This window comes from Phycodurus eques, chromosome 22 (assembly GCF_024500275.1).
Source record: "Phycodurus eques isolate BA_2022a chromosome 22, UOR_Pequ_1.1, whole genome shotgun sequence".
Taxonomy (NCBI): domain Eukaryota; kingdom Metazoa; phylum Chordata; class Actinopteri; order Syngnathiformes; family Syngnathidae; genus Phycodurus; species Phycodurus eques.
This window is the reverse complement of record NC_084546.1, coordinates 10,360,560-10,376,032: the sequence shown is the minus strand read 5'-3', so window position 1 is coordinate 10,376,032 and position 15,473 is coordinate 10,360,560. Positions and strand designations below refer to the sequence as shown.

At 40.9% G+C, this 15,473-nt stretch overlaps 1 protein-coding gene across 1 annotated transcript; it reads right to left on the bottom strand.

Moving 5' to 3' along the window:
- Positions 1–3,190: 3,190 nt before the first annotated feature.
- ldhba (lactate dehydrogenase Ba) lies at positions 3,191–14,688 on the bottom strand. Its single transcript, XM_061667649.1, has 8 exons — positions 14,360–14,688; positions 12,061–12,196; positions 11,325–11,442; positions 11,072–11,245; positions 10,028–10,201; positions 9,696–9,813; positions 5,055–5,178; positions 3,191–3,906 (listed from the first exon to the last, which is right to left on the bottom strand). Exons 2-8 carry the CDS (start codon positions 12,187–12,189, stop codon positions 3,739–3,741), a joined length of 1,005 nt encoding a protein of 334 aa, XP_061523633.1. The 5' UTR covers positions 12,190–12,196; positions 14,360–14,688; the 3' UTR covers positions 3,191–3,738.
- Positions 14,689–15,473: the final 785 nt, after the last annotated feature.

The window sequence follows — 15,473 nt, the reverse complement described above, 5'->3', positions numbered from 1 at the left end:
AAATACTTAAGATGTCTCTTTTAACCCTTTGATGCATGCGGTCACTACAGTGGACAGCTACTTATAGGAATCTCATTAGTCATGCATCCGAGGGTTAAATCAGGATAAGCCTGAATTCCCCTCACGTCATGCAATAATTCACGTGAAATTGATTCTGGTGTTTACATACTATTATAAATGTAAATGGATGAAATGGTGAATTTCGTAGCGTTTCCCTGAGTGCCCAGTAATATTTTAAAATCAGGTTTGTTGGCATACGTCAATGGAGAAAGCAAATGCGGCAAAGACATTATGTAGCGGCTTTGAATCACTGTTCCCCTATACTTATTTAAATGGCTGAAGCAAACTACAACCTGGGGTGTCGACATTTCTGAGAAAAACTTATGAATGATGCATTTCTGCACCACAATTTACGGCCTCTGGGACGTAGATGCACGTGATTGGCTGCGAGATGCCGGGGCACGAGGTTACCTGTTCGAGTGCGACATAAAACAAGTCAGAATGGAAGACAGCGTTCATATCGTTTGAGTGGCAAAATATAAACAAAATACTTTTCGGCTTTTGGAACACAAAAAAAAAAAAAATCTGCTCCCAAGATGAAGCTCGCAGTTTTAGTTGTGATGTGTGGGCTGATTGTTGTTCAAAATCCCAGGTGTCTAGGAGCATCTCTGTCAGGATTTCTAGCTGAGCTGGAATTACAGGGAACGGGTAAGCTGCCGGAAGCATTTTGAAAGTGGAAACAACTTTATTTGTATGGAGGTAATGTATAGTGCTTTAGTGAATTACTTTTCATTCATTTGGTGCAGCCAACTATTGCCACTATTAGTGTGTTAGTTAGATTACTTTAACTAATCATACATTAACAAATGTCAATTGAGGGAGTGTGCTATCCAAATAATGTCTTATAATTCTATAGTCATGTTCCAATATCATGATCTCATGTAGGCTATATGTGACCCCCTTTCATTTTATATAATTCGCAAACAGAGACATATGTAAACCAAATGTATTATTAATCTACAAATAACAACAATACTACACATTATATACAGTATAATATATTATTATATTATATATTATATTATTACAATGATTGCTAAGGTTAATGTCAATGTATTATTTTTCCATATTGTAATTGAATCATTGACATTATGATTTAATTATCATTGAATTTGCGGTCACCATTTATTTTCTTCTATTCTGCCAGTCTTCTAAGAAACACGGACAAAAATGTCATATGTCTAAATAAAATTAAATATATGCACATAAGTAATGTCAATGACGATAAGCCTATGCAGTTGTAGTAACCATGTAACGACTATGTAGAAAACTGTGTATGACATCACAGCCGACAAATTAAAATAGATATTACATAGCAATTATATATCATTAGACATGACAACTAAAACAACAGGAATAATAATAATAGTAATTAATAATAGTAATACAGTAGTAATATTTGTAATAATGTAATACTATATTTGTTTGAACTTGTAGGCTATGACTGTCATGTTGAGTTTGACTAAACTACTGTCATTAGTGCATGACTTTGATCGGATGGTATCATTATATTTTATTACACTGTTATTACAACCATATTATCTAACACATATAGCACATATACACAGTCGGATTTTGCAGTTTGTCCAGTTCTGAGTTATTGTCTTAGTTCTTTTGCAGGTCTGAGCTTGATTCTCTTGCTGTTGCATTAGGCTCCATCCGTACCCGAAGAAGTACTGTGGGCGACTTTTTGGAGGATCCGAACCTGTGTTTCTCCCTGAGAGAAAACGACACCCAGCAACGGCATCAGCAGCAACTCCTGTGCAACGACCACAGGAACAAGTTCAACATCAACCCATTTGGCCTTCGCTTCGGGAAGCGCTACAATCATGGTTACATCTACAGGAGAGCTGTTCAAAGAGCCAGAGCGAGTAGATTTTCACCTCCAACGCTCTTCCGGCGACAACTGGAGTTGCTGACCTGAAGCAGACTTGTGCGTCCCATGTAGGACTACAAATGGGAAAAGTGTAAAAGAAATTACATTACTTAACCTCTGTAGTTACTGAATACTTTTTTTTTTTTTTTTTTTTAATCTTGTACAGCAGTCTTCTTTCTGTCCTGAATGCACTGGACACATCAATCATAAAAATAAGAGTGAAGGTTATTTCAACTCATGAGCGAAGTCAGGCCTTGATTTTTGGTTTGTTGTGGTTATTTTGTTTAGAAGCATATTGTATTCTGTTTATTCGACATAAGGCTTTATTTTTCAATTAACAATACAAATCGTAAATAGGTTCAATGGAATGATTTCAGATAATATTTCAAATCTTAATTAAGGGGCACTTCAATAAATGAGTTAAGCTTCATTCAATAATTTGTATTGATTTATTTCCAACTTGTACGGCAAGGAAATAACTTAAAATTAAGTCACTGAACCAATTAGATTTTTCACAACCAATCAGCAAAGAAAAAAAATGATAATATTGAAATTCAATTTGTGTTTATTAAACTAATTCAAAGTCAGAACAGAACGTAGACATCTCAACCACATGGTTATCATATTCTGCCAGTCTTCTAAGAAACACGGACAAATGTCATATATGTAAATAAAATGAAATATATGCACCTAAGTAATGGAAATGACGATAATCCTATACAGTTGTACTAACCATGTAATGACTATGTAGTAAATACTTATACACACACATGCGGCGGAGTAGTTGGAAACGCGAAGATGATGCCTTCGTCCAGCGGATAGAAAATGGCTGATGATGAGCCATCCATCCATCTTCTGAGCCGCTTCTCCTCACTAGGGTCGCGGGCGTGCTGGAGCCTATCCCAGCTATCATCGGACACCCTCAACCAGCCAATCGAAGGGCACATACAACAAAGCAACCATTCACACTCACATCCACACCTACGGGCAATTTAGAGTTGTCAATTAACCTACGATGCATGTTTTTGGTATGTGGTAGGAAACCGGAGGATCACCCTGGTGAGGATCAGAAAATGGATGGGTGGATATTATAAATGGACTAATGTTCAGAAAAAATACAACTCTGATTTTGAAATTGGGTTCAGCCATGGAATAAATCTGCACTCGACTTGATTGGTTTACTAATGGTCATTTTAAAATTCACATTTGATACAGATTCACAGAATTACTAAAAGAAATAATACAGAAAGCTCATTGTCCACGGGTTAAATTCATTTATTAAGTGATTGTATCACAGAATATCATACTAACAATCGATTGTTTAAAAGAAAATGTGCTTAAGGCTCCATGACACTCTCTTTCCACGTCTTTTGTACTCACCTAAATGTGCTCTAGCATTTCTGCGTACTAATATTGAAAGACGATGAAAACTGCTCGTGGAGTTTTGGGCTCTGAACTACACACATCAGGGTCTGTTTCTTTGACCGTTGGGAAGAGGAACAGAATTGTGATCCAGTTTGGTTGTGAGTCACGTACACAGTATAACGATTACTGCACATCAATCTACAACGCCTTGGTAAAACACTGCAGTTTACTCAATAGTTCAGGAGAAAATGGACTCATGTTGTGAAAGGAAAGGCCCAGCCTACATTTCAGCTGAAATGACACCGTCCAAAAACACTGACATTGTGCTTTAAAAGAATGCTAAGGTCTGACCAAGAGGAATGTAGTCAAATGACATTGTGCATGGTGACAGACTTCTCGGGATCGTGGTAGTCTAGCTAACGAATGTGCTGCAGTGTTCAAACATCCTTGAGGTCCCTCTGGATGCCCCAGAGAGTGTCGGCGCTCTTCTTCAGCTGAGCCACTTCGCCCTCCGTCAGGGTCATGTTGACCACGCTGCCCACGCCACTGCCGTTCAGAACGCAGGGCAGGGACAGGAAGACCTCTTCTCCGATGCCATACATGCCCTAAATAGACACATGTAGTTAGTTCCAGAAGTCTTTGGACAAGTAAATTGTTGTTTTTTTTAAATTATTCTTGCCTTTACTGTGTGCTTTGTTGATGACTCACTCATTGTCAGATTGTTCGACACTTATTCATGCGAGACGCTACAGCACTACCCCGTGAATCCAGTACGCCTCCAAACAAGAGTCCTACGTTAGCACTTTTGTTTTTCTGTCCCTGTGGCTGTTGGGGATTCGGCTCCAAAGACACCAAAGTCCGAGTTTCCCCGTCCTACTCTCTGTGAATTGTGGATTAAGATAACAATGTGTGGATTACGGAGCATTGCACGACTTTGCCCCAAGACAAACTCCCGATTTTCAAAGTCTTGACTGTGAAGTTAAGGTGGAGTGTTGATATTTATTGGAGGTTTTAAAGAGATTTATTAAATGGTGTAAATTTATATCCCGGATTTCACGTTTCTATTTTTCTCCTGAAGCAAATGTAAACACCAACGGGATACAATTGCAATTTTTCACACTTGGTCGAGAATCCCAATTTAGAAATTCTTTTGGACTCCAGGGACTATCCAATCATACCCGTATCCATGATGATCACCTCTTCCTTCCTCCCAACACAGATGTCCAGTAGCTCTCTGTCAGGCCTCTTCAGGCTAAGGGACAGCAGTGTTTTTGCTAGTTTCAGCGATTTACGTGCAAAATCCAACCGCCCAAAATCACACTTATTTCCATAGTTCAAAATTCCTAACTTTGTTTACATCAAACGAAGCATCTTTTCCAAACATTCCACCAAAGTCACTACTGGACTCAATTTTGGACATCTCCCAAAACGAGAACGGTTTCATCTCCAAAATTTACCACCAAATGTCCAATGTTAGAAAAATATCTCTTTATAAGATAAAGAAAGCTTGGGAATAAGAAATTGGTAGAGTTATGTATGACATATTGTTCTAATAATAGTACTAGTCACAATATATTTTTCTCTTTATTTTTAAATGCTTTTAAAAGCACATTGACTTACCTTGTGTATGTAAGTGTACTCTGTAAATCTGCTTTTCTCCCCCCCCCCCCCCCTTAGCTTAGTCCCACCACTATAAACAAAAGCAAATATTTCAAAGGATTTTTTTTTTTTTGTGCGCATGCGTGCATCTGACCTTGACCATGGTGGAAACTGGGTGGATGCGGCTCATGTTCTTGACGATGCTCTCGGTCAGGTCAGCCACGCTCAAGCCGATGGCCCAGTTGGTGTAACCCTTCAGCTTGATCACCTCATAGGCACTGGCACACAATGCAACACTGTTAACGTAACGTTGACATAATGTCACCCTGAATCTTCTTTTTTTTTTTTAAATAGCCATTTAGATTATTTCCAGTCGAAGCACGAAATAAAATGAACCTATAATTTTCTGAGAAAAGAAAACCATTACCGTCGAGTGTGTTCGTAATTGCATAAGTGAGTGTTAAAATACCCAGCTCTTAATACCCAGTAGCCTGAACACTGCTGGACAGATTGCATTAAGCCAACCAGTGTTTCACAGAACAATCCCATGAGGCCATTTGTTAAAACCCGCCGTCACCGCTTAGCCTCAAATAACAAAGGCACTCTTATTTTGCCCACAGAGACAACAGCGTCAAAAACAATCAATTGATGTATTGTCTCTTTTTAAACACCAGGAGATGATTCACAGGCAGGATAAACATAACAGTGACAAGTAGAGTCTTCAACTTACATAAATATATAAATACATTTAAATTACTCCTCATCTTATTTCTTTCTATTCAACTTTTGTCTGTAAAGTTATCCATATTAAGGGTCGCAAACAGCATGTTCATTTTCAGCGAAAGTGAACTGCAACAAACACCAACTGCCCTCATGTCTTCCCTCACGACATCGACCAACCTTCTCTTTGGTCTTCCTCTAGCTCTCTTGCCTGGCAGCTCCATCCTCATCATCCTTCTACCAATATACTCACTATTTCTCCTCTGGGCCAAACCATCGAAGTCTGCTCCTCTCTTTAACTTTGTCTCCAAAACATCGAACCTTGGCTGTCCCTCTGATGAGCTCATTTCGAATTTGATCCAACCTGCTCACTCCTAGAGTAAACCTCAACATCTTCATTTCCGCCACCTCCAGCTCTGCGGGCAATTTAAGAGTCTCCAATTAATGCATGTTTTTGGGATGTGGGAGGAAACCGGAGTGCCCGGAGAAAACCCACGCAGGCACGGGGAGAACATGGAAACTCCACACAGGCGGGGCCGGGGATTGAACCCGGGTCCTCAGAACTGTGAGGCTGACGCTCTAACCAGTCGTCCCCCGTGCCGCCAGATCAAAATGTCATCTGCAAAAATCATGATCCACGGGGATTAACCTTATCTGTCAGCCTATCCATCACCACTGCAAACAGGAAGGGGCTCAGGGCTGATCCCTGATGCAGACCCACCTCCACCTTAAATTCGTCTGTCACACCTACAGAACACCTCACCGCTGTTCTGCCGCCCTCGTACATGTCCTGTATTATTCTAACATACTTCTCTGCCACTCCAGACTTCCGCATGCGGTACCACAGTTCCTCTCTGGGTACTCTGTCATACTCTTTCTCTAGATCTACAAAGACACAATGGAGCACCTTCTGACCTTCTCTGTACTTTTCCATCAATATCCTCAAGGCAAATAATGCATCTGTGGTACTCTTTTTAGGCATGAAACCATACTGTTGCTCGCAAATACTCACTTCTGTCCTGAGTCAAGCCTCCACTTCTCTTTCCCATAACTTCATTGTGTGGCTCATCCACTTTATTCCTCTATAGTTCCCACAGCTCTGAACATCACCCTTGTTCTTAAAAATGGGCACCAGCACACGTTTCCTCCATTCCTCAGGCATCTTCTCACGCGCTAGAATTCGATTGAACAAGCTGGTCAAAAACTCCACAGCCACCTCTCCTAGATGCTTCCGTACCTCCACAGGAATGTCATCACGACCAACTGCCTTTCCATTTTTCATCCTCTTTAATGCCTTTCTAACTTCCCCCTTACTAATCATTGCCACTTCCTGGTCCGCCACATTTGCCTCTTCTACTCTCCCTCCTCTCTCATTTTCCTCATTCATCACCTCCTCGAAGTATTCTTTCCATCTCGCTAGCACACTGCTGGCACCCGTCGACATATTTCCATCTATATCCTTAACCACCCTAACCTACTGCACATCCTTCCCATCTCTATCCCTCTGTCTGGCCAGCCTGTATAGATCATTTTCTCCTTTAGTGTCCAACCGGCCATACATGTCATCATATGCCTCTTGTTTTGCCTGTGCCACCTCTACCTTTACCCTATGTCGCATCTCAATGTATTCCTTTCGCCTCTCCTCGGTCCGCTCAGTGTCCCACTTCTTCTTAGCTAACCCTTTCCCTTGTATGATTTCCTGTACTGTGAGGTTCCACCACCAAGTCTCCTTCTCTCCTTTCCTGCCAGAAGATACACCAAGTACTCTCCTGCCTGCCTCTCTGATCACCTTGGCTGTAGTGGTCCAGTCTTCTGGAAGCTCCTCCTGTCCACCGAGAGCCTATCTCACCTCTTCCCAAAAAGCTGCACCACACTCGTCCTGTCTCAGCTTCCACCACATGGTTCTCTGCTCTCCCTTTGTCTTCCTAGTCTTCCTCCCCACCACCAGAGTCATCTTACACACCACCATCCTATGCTGTCTCGCCACACTCTCCCCTACCACTACCTTACAGTCAGTAACCTACTTCAGATGACATCGTCTGCACAAGATGTAATCCACCTGCGTGCTTCTACCGCCGCTCTTGTAGGTCACCCTATGTTCCTGCCTCTTCTGGAAAAAAGTGTTCACTACAGCCATTTGCATCCTTTTTTCAAAGTCTACCACCATCTGTCCCTCCAAGTTCCTTTCCTGGATGCCGTACTTACCCATCACTTCTTCATCACCCCTATTTCCTTCACCAACATGTCCATTACAATCTGCACCAATCACGACTCTCTCTCTGTCTGGGATGCTCAGACCTACTTCGTCTCCTTCCAGAATTTCTCTTTCACCTCTAGCTCACATCCTACCTGTGGGGCATAGCCACTAATCACATTTTACATAACACCGTCAATTTCAAGTTTCCGCCTCATCACTCGATCTGATACTCTTTTCACCTCCAAGACATCCTTAGCCAACTCTTCTTTTAAAATAACCCCGACTCCCTTTCTCTTCCCATCTACACCATGGTAAAACAATTTAAACCCTGCCCCTAAACTTCTAGCCTTACTGCCTTTCCACCTGGTCTCCTGGACACACAAAATATCAACCTTTCTTCTAATCTTCATGTCAACCAACTCCCGAGATTTTCCTGTCATAGTCCCAACATTCAAAGTCCCCACATTCAGTTCTAGACTCTGTGCTTTCCTCTTCTCTTTCTGCTGAAGAACCCGCTTTCCACCTTCTCTTCTTCTTCGACTTCGACCCACAGTAGCTGAATTTCCACCGGCGCCCTGCAGGTTGACGGCGCCGGTGGCGGACGTTGTTAACCCGGGCCACGACTGATCAGGAATGGAATTCTTTGGATGAACGCTTATATTTGTTTGGCAAAGTTTTAAGACGGGTGCCCTTCCTGACGCAACCCTCTGCATTTAACCGGGCTTGGGACCGGCCTATCGTTTGCACTGGCTTGTGCCCCCCATTCGGGCTGCATTACTATCGATGCTAATCATTAGCATGTAAATAGCATTTTTTTTGTCCCTGAGCTTTGCCGTCTTTTGGTGAGCCTCCTTCCCCCTCTTCCCATCTTGCACCATTGTTTTCAGTTCGTCTTTTCCTCGTCAAATGCTCATCCCTATTTGTGAATGTTCAAATTGACTCATTACTAATTACTAATTGACTAATATTTGTAGTTTTTGACAAGAAGGGCGGGGAGAAAATTCTCACCGGTATGTAGAAGGGCCATATGAGGGGAGAACTAATCCTTTCGCACAATGAACGTTAAGTCTCTCATGCATGTACAGTGATATTAATAATAATCTGCCTCTTGAACTGGCTGCTGTTGGTACAACAGTGGCAGGTGACTCATTTGTGAGAAAGAGAGCGAGAAAGATTTTACTACATATTTTTACGTCAGGCAGTTCCACACAATTGCCTTTTACATGTTCAACACCCCAAAAAAAATAATTGTCATCGGTGGCACAACAATATTGTACTAAACTAGCAAAATACAAAATTCTGGATAAAAAGTATTTTTTTATCTTTAATACTCACAGGCATCTATTCTTTATTGGCTATGAAAATTATGAATATTACTGCCTCTTACAGAGCCACTAACAATCGTAGTAGAAGTAGAAATCTATTCTTCGTTTGTGTCTGCATGACTGTATTACACTGCCTCCTAGTGGCCAAAACGGGGACACCAGAGGGAACAACACAATGAAATGAATTACAGCATTAAATCATCAAACTGTTGAATCCTTTACATTCTATTTAAGTTTGTTTTTACTCTATTTTTGTATAAAGTAAATTATTATAGAGTGCTGTTTTTCTTGATTGAAAAAACTAAAACTAAACTTTTTGGGGGGAGGGGGGGGGGGCGCGGAACAGATTAACGGCATTTCCATTAATTTAATTTCACACGTTATTTATATTCTTCATTCTATATTACATTACAAACGCGCTCTGCTTTTTCTGCATTTACTCTGCAGTAACGTGGGGCATTTGGCTAGCAGATCTGCCTCACGGTCAGAGGTTCCGGGTTTGGAATCTCAGCTCGGAACTGGATCAGTGCCCATTTACTCTCACGCGGCGTACCTGTCCACCACAGCCTTATGTGTGGCCTTCCACTGTTCTTTATCGCCATCTGTGCCGATCTCGGGATTCAACTTCTGCAAGTTGACGCCAGCGACATTTGCACCACTCCACACAGGCACTGGAATAGAGGCAGCACAGGAGTTACACCCTCAAGTATGGGGGTTGGGTTATGGTACTGACGACTTCGCAAGTGCTCCTTTTCTTGTCACAAAGGTCACTCAAAGCAAGCTCTTGTTCTTGAACTTTGCCCTTGGACTTTTTCATATTTGAAAAACACACAAGGCATGCTAAATAATCATAGACAGTTGAGCCTGTTCATTGTGAGCACTCACCGCTGGTGTCTCCATGCTCACCCAGCACCCAGCCGTTGAAGGAACTAGCATGGATGCCAAGGCGTTCGGCCATCATGAAGCGAAAGCGGGCCGAGTCCAGGTTGGTGCCACTGCCGATGACGCGGTGTTTGGGCAGGCCGCTCAGCTTCCAGGTCACGTAGGTGAGTATGTCCACTGTGAAAGGTTGTGTTTGAATCAAATAATGACAACACACATATGCAACCACATTACATTTTTCAACAAATATGCCTCTAGTTTCAACTGCCTTCATCAACTGCCTTCGGGTCCGACCTCATGATACAGTAGACCTCGACGTCCCTCACCACTCACTTCTCGTGTTTTTCTTGCAGCTTTTTCAACGCTGATTTTTAAAAAATAAGTACCAGCTTCAAATGGATTCCAGAAAAAGACAAGGAATATACGGTACGTACATCAGAGGTTAAAGTAGATGCAGCTGTGATTGAATTGTAGCCGCTTTTCCTTTGCCTTTGATCCTGGACACCCACTTTCTGACTGTGCTGTCGCCTTTTGAAAATATTTAGTGGTGGGTTCCCTTCCAAAGCGAGTAATTCAATCACAACTCTGCTTCTGACAGATTTAAATACAACTTTTTTATTATTTTTTTTTAAAAAATAAAAGCTACAAACAAGTATTTAAACTACAAACTGTAAAAAAAAAAAAAAGTCTGGGGGAAAAAAATCTATTATTAAAAGCTCGAATTTAATTGGGATCATTGCTTTTTGACTGCCCCTCGTAAATTGCATTTGTGACCAAATTTTGCAGGTGTATGTAGCCTTGCGAATAATCTAGCCACTCAGTTTCAGCCCTTACTTCCAATCCACATGGAACACGGTACACGTTTAGCATGACAGAATGCACAGAGGGCTCTGTCTCCTTTTCAAGCCCAAAAAAGATGATAGTCGACGTCACTCTCTAAACGTCATTGTGGAGTAATAAAGTCGACTAGTCTGTCCAAGCCGTACTGTATACCGTATGTATTTTACTGCAACAACTGTAAACCCTGCACAGCTGTGTTATATTTACCAGGGTTGGAGACAACGATGAGTGTGCACTGTGGGCTGTGCTTCATTATCTGAGGGATGATGGACTTGAAGACGTTTACGTTCCTCTGTACTAGGTTGAGTCGGCTCTCGCCCTCTTGCTGGCGGACTCCGGCAGTCACCACCACCAAGCGAGAGTTGGCAGTCACTGCATAGTCTGGAAAGGGAGAATGAGAGTTATTGTAATGACGCGGGATTATGATAAGGTAGCGCTAACTGCAGCAGTGCATTCTGACCTTTGTCCGCAACAATCTTGGAGGTCTTGAGAAAAAGGCTCCCGTGCTGCAGGTCCATCACCTCTCCCTTCAGGCGATCCTCCATCACATCCACCAGAGCTAGCTCGTCACACAGATCCTTGCAAAAGCAACACAAGAATCATTTCCCAGAAGCAAAATAAAAATGTTGTGTGGGGGGGGGGGGTGAGGGATTTTGAGTGTACGGTGTAATTTTTTTTGTGGTAAAACAAACACTTCATAGTAAAACATTCAACTAAAAAAAAAAAAACAAAAAACATTTAAATAATTAAAATACATTACAAGCAATAAAATATACATAGTGTTCAGTACTACTGTGCATTACTGCATGTTAAAGAGTTTAAAAGGTGTTTAAGAGTATATAAAGTGTTGATAAGAGTATGGTTGAGGTTAAGAGAAGTGCTCGGAAGATGAATACGAATCTGGGTAGGTTCTTTAAAATATGTATAAATATTAAAAAATATATATGTGTGTCACTACTTCTTAGATTTCACCTATTGTGGGGGTGGTCTGGAAACTAAGCCCCGTTTCACCTATCATGGGTGGGTCGGTAACATATCCCTCGCCATATACGGGGTTCACTGTACTTACACAAATTCTTCATAAAAGAGAGGAAGCTGTTTTAGCTGTGAAGGTGCGACCAGCTTCATATTTTCCTACATTTTAGTTTCCTATAGGTGGCACACTGTGACAGTACTTTTGATGCTGAGTGTCTTACCCGCAGTAGGATGCTGATGGCGCAGGCCATGCCCACTTGGCCCACTCCGACCACCGTCACTTTGTTCCTGGGGGGCTCTGTAGAGCTACCTGGTACGGGGCTAATGAGTTTCTGTAGCACCGACGACATGATGGAGCTGCAGGGGAGCAAACGATGTGTCAAACAGCACAGAGGTTGTCTTCTGCCATCTTGTCAACTTTGGCTGACTCATGCACATGCTTCAGTGTCCTTAAATAAAGACAGCAGAAGAACGCGCATACAATGGCCACGACATTTTCACTGGCACAAACTAATGACATCCAAGCTAATAATCAATTTCTACCTGCTTTTTTTTTTTTATAGAATTAAAAATGCTCAATTTTGATTGACACTGCCAGAGGTATTAATTTACCAATGTGATAAAATTGTGGTTGTTATGGCGAAATTGAGTGCACCATGAAAACTGTAGCTGTTCACTCAAAAGAGGTTCCACGGTAATATATAATGGTTATGAAGGTAATTTTTCTTACAACTACTTGTAATGACCCACATTTACATGATTACTTTAAAATACAGATAAATGTAGTTCAATATGCTCTTAAACAAAATGGAAGATATCAATTAAAATTGAACATAAACACTAAAATAAAACTCAAAATCTTAGAATATTAGTCTTATTTCTCTTCAAAACTAATCTGATTACACTTAAAATTATACTTATCAAGTAAAAATTAATTATCTTGCAAATAGAAAACAATATTTGTAGTTAAATGAAGTCAAATCAGATCCAATGTAATTAACGTGGAGTTCCCCAGGGATCAATCATTGGTCCAATATTATTTATCCATCCAACCATTTTCCGGACCGCTTAGCCTCACTAGGGTTGCGGGCGTGCTGGAGCCTATCCCTGCTATCTTCGGGCGAGAGGCGGGGTACAACCTGAACTGGTCGCCAGCCAATCGCAGGGCACATATAAACAAACAACCATTCGCATTCACATTCACACCTACGGGCAATTTAGAGTCTTCAATGATAATCTACCATGCATGTTTTTGGGATGTGTCTGGAGCACCTGGACAAAACCCACGAAGGCACAGGGAGAACATGCTAACTCCACACAGGCAAGGCCGGATTTGAACCCAGGTCCTCAGAACTGTGAGGCAAATGTGCCAACCAGTCATTCACCATGCCGCCCAATATTAAATAGTAATATATAGAGAAAATATATATAACATAATATATATAATATAAAATAGTAAATCATATTTATAAGACAAATACTCTTGGTAAGAGTTAGAGTTTTTGCAGTGTACATCCTTTAAGTGTGTTGCTGGGCACACTTGATGCGAAACCTCGAGCACATCGCAAGTCACAACTGTTATAAATAGGAAAATACAGCTAATTGACTCAAAACCGAAAATCTGCCATCAATTGAACCCATGCATTATGTACATGCATATTTACGGTGTGCCCAAAAAATTACCGAATGATATCAAGCTCAAATGCATGGCTGGTGACAAAATGGGGACACCGTGCACAGCTAAAACTGGTTTCCAAGTATGCAGATAAAAGCGTCCACTATGCTCTAATGTACTTCATGCAAATTAGTATTGTCCACCTATAAACGGCCACTCGTTTGGGTTAAACTGACGTCATTTCCCCTCTTTTCCTCCAAAATAATCAAATAACGTATGTAAGTTTATCACATTTGAATCTTTTTTAAAACATGAGCAAGATGCCTCATTTTAGCCTCCCAAAAAAATCAGTCAAATGTGATCTCATCAGGATGAGCAACCATACTCTTGTGTAAACACCCAGTCGGTACATTTGGGAGATTTGTATTTTGTAATAAAATGTCTGATTATTTAACTACCATTGATCTTATGTAATTGTTGAGTGCGGCCAATTACTGCACAGTACTCCTTCCCCCCCCCCCCCTTAATATATATTATTATGTATGATGTTATGTATGACTCATACCATTTTAGTTCAAATTATCTCAGTCGCCAGTGAAATATACGATTATTAACCAGTAAACTACCAGTTGTTGAAAAAAAAAAATGAAAAATGAAAAAATAAAAACTCTTAATATAACCTTTCGTGTATGAGGCGATTATGGAGCTCAAGCAACACAAACGCGTCTTTTAAATCTCTTTGAACGTGTGTGCTCGAATGATGTGATGTGTAATTTGGCGCATTTCAACTAAAGGCATCCATTGCTGGTGCGTCGGTGCACACGCACGACCAACCCTCCCCCCCCCCCCCCCCAAACCATAGACGACCGCAACGAACATTCCAATATAATAATCAGACGACTTACGTTTTGCGGTTTTTTTTTTTTATATCCGTTATATGAACCTTGTCAGGGGCAGGTGGCGAGTCTGAGAGGCGAGGATCTAAAGTGCGGGAGGAAGAAGAGGATGAGGAGCGAGGGTGGATGAGCGTGAGGATTACGTGACGATATCCAGCCAACTTTTTTTTTTTTTTTCTTCCTCTCTTCTTCTTCCATGGCAGACAGGGTGGCGTTGTCTCCTGTGCTAAATAGCTGAGACGATTAAAAACAAGGTCACATTGTCACTTGCAGGGATGACTGAATTTAGACCATTTCAGCAGCCTGAAAATATTTGGAATCAGTGGATTAACAAGGTCGGTCAGGCACGCATCGCTGATACTACAAGTCCCACAATGCACTAGGACAGCTGGCTGAAGAGCAACGTCCCATTTTCTTTCAAATAAATACATAAATGATTACACGACACTATGCCTAACGAATACATTTAGTAGGCAAAATAAATCACATCTGACTCCAATTTTTGGGGTATTAAAAAAAAAAAAAAAAAAATACAAATAAAAATGTAAACTCTTATAAAGGTCATTTTGCTACATACTGGAATACATGTACATAATTTTCGGCTGCACATGATTCAAATGTGGTAATTTCCACCTCCTTTCCTCAAAAATAAATAAGTTTACCACATTTTAATCGCGTGCAACCGATGTACGTCATCAAATTAAGTACATTCAAATGACTTTCTTTTCCAGTGTATTTATGCATAATATTCAAACTTTATTTTCAAAGATTGACATTGCTCATAGTTAGACTGAAGCACAATATATAATACACAATAACAAAAATGATGATTGTTTCTTTTTTTTTTTTTTTACAGCCGTTTGATTCTCGCCAATTTTCAAAGGAATAGGCCTGTACCAAATCACAATTGCAAAGATTTGCTTATAAGTTATGAAAATCTTATTTTACATGAGCTACACACACACACACACACAGACACACACATACACGCGTGTACAGTAGCCTACAAAGGCTGTAGTTTAATATACAAGTCTAATATAGCGTAATGTTATTATTGTGACAAAGTCAAAGGTTGCTTTTTAAACTGGTAATAATACATCCCTTACCGGTGATTAACTAATAG

What these genes read in the sequence shown, in the direction of transcription:
- ldhba (XM_061667649.1), bottom strand. Translation starts at nt 12,189, where the DNA reads ATGTCGTCGGTGCTACAGAAACTCATTAGCCCCGTACCAGGTAGCTCT. An exon ending in CAAGATTGTTGCGGACAAAG is followed by an intron (nt 11,246 to 11,324) that starts GTCAGAATGCAC and finishes CTCCCTTTCCAG; the next exon opens with ACTATGCAGTGACTGCCAAC. An exon ending in CATCGTTGTCTCCAACCCTG is followed by an intron (nt 10,202 to 11,071) that starts GTAAATATAACA and finishes AACCTTTCACAG; the next exon opens with TGGACATACTCACCTACGTG.